Genomic DNA, 9,828 nt, shown 5'->3' with positions numbered 1-9,828 from the left:
TGTCTCTTTTAGTACCACCTGCCCTATTCCCGCACCTAAAAGGTATGGCATTATTCCAGATCCGGTATGGTATAGGACTACTGTTATTTATAGGTATATCCATTTGGTCTTCCAGAACACAACAGTCTTACATAGCACAATATGTCTATAAATGCTTACTGTGGTCGGTATCACGCTTCAAAAAGTGCTCAGTCGAAAAACTTCGACAATGACTGTTCAACACCTTAATTAAATGCATAGAGGCTGAACCTTTCATCCATGAGACCAAATTCGTCTAGTTGAACAGTCGAAATACTTGGTCGACAGGCTTATACATGGATACAATTCAACAATTCACTTGAAATCAATGTAGATAACTGAAGAAAGTGCGCTTCATCAGGGAATAGAAATCATTCCTGTAGTGTTTTGAATCGATTTACAGTATTAAAATAAGATCACTAATGGAAGGCATTACATTTTATTTTGAATTTATTTATTGAAAAAAAAAGTTCTTCACTTTTTATAGTTCTGATATCGCACTTTTAATGTATGGAGGAAAACAGGAAATGCAAAATGACGGTATATCTAATTGGGGTTTTCTGTCGAACAGCAATGAACTCTATTATATTAGTGACATTTTATTAATGGAACATAACTTTCTGGCACATTCTAACAACTAACAGATTCACATATAGAGATCACGATAGAGTAAAAAGATAGCATTAATCTTGAATAAGGAAATAAGATAAATTAAAAAAGTACTGCAAACAAATCAAATAGTTGAACAAAAACTCTATAACTAAATAAGACAAACAACACAACAACTTTGTCGTTTTCGTTAGTATGAAACGTTGCACAAATGTAATATATTGATTTCCCAATTTACAAAGCACCAAAGTAAGATGTATTTGAGTAAATATAAAATATCTATTAATATTTTTTTTTTGCAATAACGCATGCCTTGCAAAAAGTGCTCATTACTTTTCAATAATGACTCATTGCTTATTATGTTTACTCTTTACTATTGTAGGCTACTTTATTTACTTTATTATGGTGAAAAGTCATCTTTCTATTCTATGCTATTTTAAAAACTCTCAATCTTATAATCTTCCTATGATCGACTTTCGTTGAGAGGAAATTGGCACACAAATCAATCCACCATTAAATAATTTAATATCGAAGGTATCCAAGGTATTATTTATGGTATTGAATCTCAATACCATTAAATCGCTGTCATTCCAGAAGTGAGTTCATCTGTTCATGAAATGTACTGCTCTTTATTTACAGTAATGTCACGAGTTAGACTTCACCCTCACAAATGTATTCTAGTGAATTTAATTGTTTAAAATGAAATAGATTAAAAAATACATTCTCTTCAATAAGAAGCGGTTGACTACAGTCATGACGGCGCTGATATCTAACCGCTCAGATGTGATATGAGATATTATTACTCACTTGATATACTCATTGAATAGGTGACCTTATCACCTAATAGTTGAACGGAAGTAATATTCAATCGTCATGTCATAGAAAAAATTCTACTTTGTTATCACGCTTTTACGGTACTTTACGAAATGTGTGAATGCCTTAATGTGTGAAATTCCCAACCATATCTTATCTAGAATTTGCCATGAAGTCACTATTCAGGATTACACCACCCAAAATTTGACAACCATTCTGATAAGTTCGTATATCACTCTATAACAGTGCGTTTAGAAATTTTGGAGTGATCGAGGAGAGATCCGGCTGCTAACGCAATAGCGTTAATTGCAATAACCTAATAGACCCAACCGTCAGTCGCTTCTGAATATTGATGAGAGAGATATGTAGCTTCAGTAATCTCTAGAGATGTCATACAATCTACGTAATTCCCATGAAATTTGATTATCACATGAAACAAGATCTCTTCCAACTGACACTGAATATCTCAAATTAATATACACTTTAAATTCGGAAAAAATCAAACCTAATGGATAGATCGTTAGCAAAATAAACTCTTCAATTGATATACTAATTCTGATTTCAAGGTGAGGGGCTGCTTCTAAAATGGAATAAGATATAACCTAACATACACATTACAAGCTATTAATATTTAATTATCCATTTTATTTATCAAAATTTCACTGCTTTAACACTACTAAAGGTATTGCTGCTCACTAGTCGTGAATTCGGGATGTGATCCAAAGTGCTGTCATATTTTCAGCTTTATGGAGGGGTGGATTATTTTGTTATATCACAGATCACTCACTGATCTATATCAGCCAAAAGATATGTCTGGATCCTTGAGCTAAATATAAACACGGATATGATATTGATTGAGAAATTTCGTCAATACTCGTAAAATGACACTAATAATATTCTTATCCCTCAATAAGGATTTTGTGGCAAAGGGAAGTTCCAAACTGGAAGATGTGGAATAAATACCTCACTCCAACTCAAAAATCTCACGTGGAATTAAGTATCACAGATTACAGATGTAGAAGTATTCGGAAAAGGAGGAAATGATTGAAGGCTACACTAAGAATTAGAGATTCACCGGCCTTCAGAGTAGCCCGTAATTACACTACGCTCAATTATTCTTAAAACACTTGAAGTATACAAAAATTTGTATGATTTATTCTGAAATAAGATTCACAAAATGTGTTTTTTCTTGTATTGGAATTGATTGCAAACTAACCAGCTCCTCTGCACGCTGCAGTAGCACCATTAAGCGGTCATATGTGGCTAGGCAACATTCCGTCATCACAAATTTTACACGAATGAATATTATAAGAATGAACATGTATAAGAATCAATATTATTAGATTATAATAATCTTCTTGCTATACACTCTTGATCTGAATGACTCATATACCGTGTGAATGACAGACTGCAATACATTCTTCTTTCATTCATGCTTCATGAATAACAACAGTACTAGGTTACAAAGTCCGGGAAATGATATTTTCTAAAAGCAAGTAATCCGATTATTTGACAACAGTCAATTTCAAAGACGATTGTTGTGGGGTCTTAACAGTTGCAAAGACTCCCCTCAAACTGATCAATTCGAGAATCCAATATCTTGCGACAGTCAAAGGGGAAAAGATAAGTCGCGGGATGGAAAAGTTGTAGCCTATTTCAAAGTCACGTTCAAACGTCACCTACGCAGAGTGTTTCTACAAGGTTTCCCTGGCACCTGACACTTTCATATAATTTCTCCTCTCATTTTCAGAGAGGAAAACTCATCTCTGGTTTCATTGATGGAAAAGTTTTGCCACAATTTTATCGGCGGTTATAGGTACTTTCATGCTCGTTTGTACTCCTCTCTCTCCTTAATTCTATTTTCCTATTAAAAAAGAAATTGCCTCTGCGTTGCATTTTATTCTTGAGCGTTTGACAATATTTTGAGGCTCTTTATTTCTTCTCTCGTCGCTTCAAATTTCAGATGGAAGCTTTTGTTGTTTGTTATTAATGTTCTTTATTTCTGTTGATGCCGCTTCTCAACAATCTGTGAGTTAATCTATCCTAATCAACTACTCAAACAATTATTATTTGTGTTATATTCAGTAGAATTATTGTGGAAGGCGTTCTCCATTTATAATTATATATAAGTAAGAAAATCGTTATTACCATATTCATATTCAGTAGTTCATAAGGAAAGGAACATAGGATTTGATGCATTGTAGGGGATTGGCTTTCGTAAAATCTGTAAGTTAACCGATGTAAGAAGGCTAGTTAGCCTTCGCAAGTATTTTTACTTAGTCGTCGATAAGAATCAGACTATTGCTATGTATTTTAGATGCCAATACATTTGATTATCCTTAATGGATTAGCAAGGGCCATTACGAACAAAAACTAAGTCAAGTTAAATACTATGAATTGATGATGATTTTCCAGCTTTATATAAATTATATGAATTCAATGAAATGCATTTTGATATTCAATGCATTGATATATAAAAGGCTAAATAAATAGAATATTCTAACAAAATGAAAAAGGCAAGAAGTCATAGATTTTTCATAAGCTTCATTAGACTCAATTGAAATTAATCATGTTAAGGAATTCCTGAATATATGATACATTTTTTCATAATTCTAGATTATTTATGGATAAAATATCCGAAATTATAAATAATAATAATAATTAATAATTTCTCTGATTGCTAAAGAATTGCAACCAGAACAGTTTGTTTACAAAACATATACATAATGATTATAATATAGCCTACATATAGCCTACATATAGCATAATATAGCCAAAAGAAGTTGCTAATTATAAACTTCCTCCTAATTAGGACACCTCTCTATAATGAAATGTGTCGATTGGGGTGATCATAATACTCTTTTTTCTAACGTTTACAAATAATTTTAAAAAAATCTAGTTATATGAGTAGTAATGTAGTAATATAAGTGGAAGTTGATTGATAGAGATAGAAGTTAAGTTGTAGAATATATACTTGTTAGTATATTATAAAAAGATGACAGAAGTATCTATCCTATGTTCAATGACTATGAGCTCCTCAGTCTGGTAAGTTCCAGTATCATATAACCATTTTATTACAGTTCTTTTGAATTTCTTTATATTTATTTCGTCCTTTGCGATCTGCAGGATTTTATTGTAAATTCTAGGACCTAAATATTATGCTGATCTCTGACCAAAAGCTGTGTACGAGTTTTAGGAACGAGATGAAGATTCGGATTCTAATTCTGGTGTTGTGACTATGGGAAATTAAATAAATAAAAGTAATAGAGTAAAATAATTAGAGAAATGGTTTATTTATGAAGAAATATGACAATTTAAGAGCCCCATTACCTTTCATCTTTTGATTCACCAATGAACCTATAAGAATTCCTAGTTGAATAGTTGTCATGAAATCAATTTGTTTCAGCGAAAAATGTTGTGAAAATCGTATTTTCCACTCAGGAGAAAATTTATTCACTCTTATAATATTTTTTTGTACTACATAATATATTTGTTCTTATTGTATAAGGTCCTTGTTAATCCATTAAAAATTATGCAGATGTATTGTCATCTAAAATAAATAACAATAGTCCGATTCTTTTCGACGACAAAGTAAATAATACTTGCGAAGAAAACTTCATTTCCTGACCTGTTTGACCTGAGATTGTTTAAATCTCCCATAATATAATACACTATTCAACCACACAATAAGCTTCGGTTGACGTGTGAGGTTCTTTGGATCTTTGAATCCGTCCCTTCAAAAACATAAACATGAACATAAACTATTCAACTGAACGACGTTATTCATACTTTTTTCTTTTAATTTACTTTTTACTGGGTACAGATGCACCCCTTTGGCTCATTAGTCTAAATCTACACAATACAATATACAATGAAGAAATAGTAAAGCTGTTTATTCCGATTTTCCCACACAGATAAAATTTATCCCTTGAATGGCTAGTTCACTTGAAAGATTGTTATTATAGAAATAAATAAAAAATCAAGTAGGCCTACCCTTTTTTTAAATTGTTTACTTACGACATGTTTCGACATTTATTTCATTATCAAGTAAATGAATAAAATATTTGTTATTTTATTCATTTACTTGTTAATGATATGAATGTCTAAACATGTCTTAAGTAAGCAATGTTTAAAAAAAGGTACATAGGTTTTAATTTTCATTCTATTTAAGTGTAGCCCTAACAATAATAAAGGTGATTTTCTTATGTATGATTTAATAGTTCATCAAACAAGAAGGACTGATGAAAAAGGTAATTTTTGAATTTAATGATGATAGAAGACTGTGCGGATGTTCGTATTCGCATTGGGATTGGCACGATGAAAAGGAAGGAAGTGGTGTCGATGTCTCCGCTTGTGTCGCTGGCAATGAAGTGCAGCTGGCTGTGCTGTCTCCCCTCCACGGCAGCTGGAGGGGATGACCCCCACCACAACCACCCTGCTTCCCCTCAGCTGGTTGAGTCGTGCGCTTCGTTCGGTGTCCGTGTTCACGCTAGTATCGATTGCGCGAGGGGATGCGCGAAAGCCACCACGCAAACATGGACAACCGTATTCTAGACAAATTAAAGTGTATCGTGTATTTTTGACTATAATTGGTGTTATTTTAATTGCTTTTTGATGTGCCAAGTGTCCGGAGTGCGGATGTGAAGTGTCGGTGTTATGAGAAAGTATGGAAACGTTGGGCGAAATGGCGGAGCCGCGATTTTCGAGTGAATCGGCGGTCGAAACGGTCGATTCGCCTGCTGTATCCACGCATGCCGGGCTAAACATGTCGCCTGTCGAGCTCAGCACTACTATTTCGCGTTCGGTAGTACCCACTTGCGACGAGTCACTCGCCGAGTTAGCATCTGACAGGAGTGACTGTGTGAAGGAAGAGCAAGGCCCGTCCAGCGGCGAAGAGTTGTCGGCCGAGGGCGCGTCTAGCCTGGCCGGCGACACCATCAAGCAAGAGAGTCTCTCAGTCATTGTTCACCCACACACTGATTCCGAGCACGACTCAGAGTTACTCAGTCCCGGCAAAATCTCACCTACATCGGCAATCTCAGTCAGCGTGGCCGGCATGATTGACGCCACTGACTTTCGCGCCCTCCAACCAGAGCCAACCTATCAGACACTTACCTCAGTCAACGGCAGGATGTCACCTCCAGGATTCAGTCCTGGATCGTCCTATGCCACGCTCACTCCACTCCAACCTTTACCCCCAATTTCTACCATGTCAGACAAATTCGCATACGGCCATACTGGCAACGTTTCAGGGTCGTTCACCGTCATGCAAAATAATGGACTGAACAATATTGGCCTTGGTATGGGAGTGAACTCGCCTTATGGTTATGACAAGCTGCCATCGATGGGTATGTCACCACCGCATCATTACTCACCCAATAACGGCCTCGGAGGAATTGGTATGCCACAACAACACTCTCCTCTTAGTCCTCAAAGTTCATACAGTCAGAACGGACTCAATTCTCCTCAGAAAAGTATGTCACCCAACAGCTATGATTCACCCTACAATCAACGTGATTTGGTAGGCAGAGCGTCCACTCTGAGTCCTCCCTCAGCATCAATGCACTCACCACCTAACACGATAGTGACAGGGTTTGGGGCGACCAGCACGTCTCTGGCAGCCAGTTTGCCATCGATAAACGGCTTGACGACAATTACACCGCACACAGTGGTGGTATCACCACATCATTCGCCACCATCACTGGTGGCACCGCAGCTGAAGAGGGAGGCGGTTGTGGTGACTACACCGTCGCCGCCGAAACAAGTGCTGGGGCAGCAGACGACCACCGCCACACTATCCATCAAGACAGTGACGCCAGTCGGAGGCGGACCTACCATGGTGGCACAGAATGATCTGGAGGAGATCAACACCAAGGAGCTAGCACAGAGGATAAGCGCCGAGCTGAAGCGCTACAGCATTCCACAGGCGATCTTCGCGCAACGAGTGCTGTGTCGGTCGCAGGGCACCCTGTCCGATCTGCTCCGCAACCCGAAGCCCTGGTCCAAACTGAAGTCGGGCCGTGAGACGTTCCGTCGCATGTGGAAGTGGCTGCAGGAGCCCGAGTTCCAGAGGATGTCAGCTCTTCGTTTAGCAGGTAAGAGCCGAACACGTGCTCCACACGTGACACTGGCTATCGATTTTAGACATCGCGAACCAAAGCGCATCTCGGTCGTCGTATTAAATTCAGCATTGCACGGCGTTTCCGATTCCCCAACACGCATACGCACATTTATAACAACTCACGATTTATAAAACTATCGTAAGTTGTATGCTATTGCGTGCATACTATTAATATTCAGATAAAATCATATAACACTTGCCGTGTATTTTGCACTAGCAGTTTGATTGATATGATGTCAGTGCACTCCCACTCTTGCTTGTCTCAAATATTTCTTTAGATGATTTGCATTAAACGTATCTTGGCCCTTGTTTTAGAAAACGTAATTGAGTAAATATTACAATCACGTAATAATGTTATCCATTCACATAACATAGAAGTAAAGGAAATCGGATCGAAACGATATTTGATACTACCTAACAAGAATAAATTTAATATTTTCTTTAATTACTATGCAAAACACAGAACTTGAGTGTTCACAAGAAAATTCTAATCTTAGTTCGAAACAGTTCTTCTTTCCGAAACTAATAACTATGAAACTTATCAACTATGATATAATGCAATACTCCGACACAATATTAACTATGATATTAGCTACAATACGATGTCTATGCAATTAAAATTTGGTTGATTTGGGAAATTTCAATTATATCTTCGAACATACCTCCAATAACATAATTGGCTAATACCATTACAAAACCACTCCTCATGTTTCATTGACGTAACTTATTTACTTAGCTAAGTTGAATAAAATCTCAAGTCATATATTATCTTGAACTCATTCTAGTTGGTTACTCTGTGTATTTTAGGCAGTACACCCACCCTATATAAGTGTACGCTCTCACTGCCATTAGAGCAGTACAGCTCTCAGTATGAATACAACTAAAACACAATTTTTCAGTGAAATTGAAAATATTATCCCTGTTATTTTTGAGATATGTTGATCTTGTTCTTGTCTGAAATGGAATTGAAATATATTCAATTACAATAGGTATTCAAGTCAATTTATGAAAATTCACGGATCTCTAAAGCTCTTATATCGAATGAAGATTAACAAGTAGAGTTTAAACCTATTTTTATAAATAATTTTGATTTCTTCCCTGATATAGCCTAACAGTTTTCAACACCTACAAATGTGATGTGATTTGAATTTAAAATAGCGTTCGTTCGTAAGTTCTGTGTTGATTATGTAAGTTTGAATTGTTGAATCTGAATCATTTAATCTTCACATCCATACAGTAGGTCAGTGAATAATTATGTTGCAGTTTATATACATTTACTACTGACATGGAATGTTTTTAATATTAGACAGTAAGGTATATCCAACTCCTAACATAATTAAAGTTAGGAATCTATAATTAATTTATATTCATTATTATACAGTGATTAAAGAAATCATCATACTCGATCACATGAATATTCTTCCCAGGGATCTGTCAAAAAGGCAGTGAAGGATATCATAAGGGATAAACCAACACATAATCTAAGTTAGGAATCTATAATCTATAATCTATATTCATTATTATACTGTGATTTATATTAAAGAAATCATCATACTCGATCACATGAATATTCTTCCTAGAGAGCTGTCAAAATCAATGAGTCATGAGAAATTCTTCAATAGGCCTACTAAAAGTTTGTGGTTACATGGAAAAGTAATGAGTAGTAATGGGGAGGAATGATAAGTTAGACAAAGTTTGGTTAAAGTATAAGTTTGGTAAAGTTTCACATAAATTTAGTCATTTGAACCCAACACCTATTGGCATGTGTAGTTTTTCATAGTAGAGTTTGTCAGCTTATAAATTTTAAAAGTAATAGTACAATGAATGAAAAACAATGAAGTAATGCTACAAAGAATGCACGTACAAGCTGAATCGTGGTGTTTTTCTTATTAGAGACTACTAGCTACGTTTTCGTAATAATTGCAGTAGGTCTACTCATTATCTTTTCAATTAGAAACTAAGGTTTCTTCTCTTGAACAAAAACTAGTTCTCAATGTTGAGATTCAGGGAAGAGAAGAAATTAGAGCGAAAAAAAATTATTTGCCTTTTTAAAATACGGTATATGGTACGGGTAGTTCTAATTGGTTGAATGATAATAATAATAACTTCAAAACTGTCTTTGCATTATTCGAATAGCACCTACAAATTTCTCATCAAGGTGTTCCCTCTTTCACATTGAAACGCGACGGGGCTGCATGCTTTAAAGTTCAGATCTGGTTGCTTGTGGCAGGATGGGGGAGGGTATCAGCACTTTTACAGACAGCTAG

At 35.8% G+C, this 9,828-nt stretch overlaps 1 protein-coding gene across 5 annotated transcripts in view; it reads left to right on the top strand.

Moving 5' to 3' along the window:
* Positions 1-5,927: 5,927 nt before the first annotated feature.
* Positions 5,928-9,828, top strand: part of LOC111059838 (hepatocyte nuclear factor 6) — a 113,385-nt gene continuing 109,484 nt past the window's right edge. For 4 of the 5 annotated variants that reach the window (XM_039441730.1, XM_039441732.1, XM_039441733.1 and 1 more), the window contains exon 1: positions 5,929-7,535. In XM_039441730.1, coding sequence (XP_039297664.1) covers positions 6,107-7,535 — 1,429 coding nt within the window. In that variant the 5' untranslated portion in view covers positions 5,929-6,106. Of the gene's footprint in view, positions 7,536-9,828 lie in introns of all 5 variants that reach the window. The other variant, XM_039441729.1, reaches the window with a different exon arrangement.

Source organism: Nilaparvata lugens, chromosome X, assembly GCF_014356525.2.
Source record: "Nilaparvata lugens isolate BPH chromosome X, ASM1435652v1, whole genome shotgun sequence".
Taxonomy (NCBI): domain Eukaryota; kingdom Metazoa; phylum Arthropoda; class Insecta; order Hemiptera; family Delphacidae; genus Nilaparvata; species Nilaparvata lugens.
The sequence above is the reverse complement of the archived record's forward strand: the minus strand, read 5'-3'. Positions and strand labels throughout refer to the sequence as shown.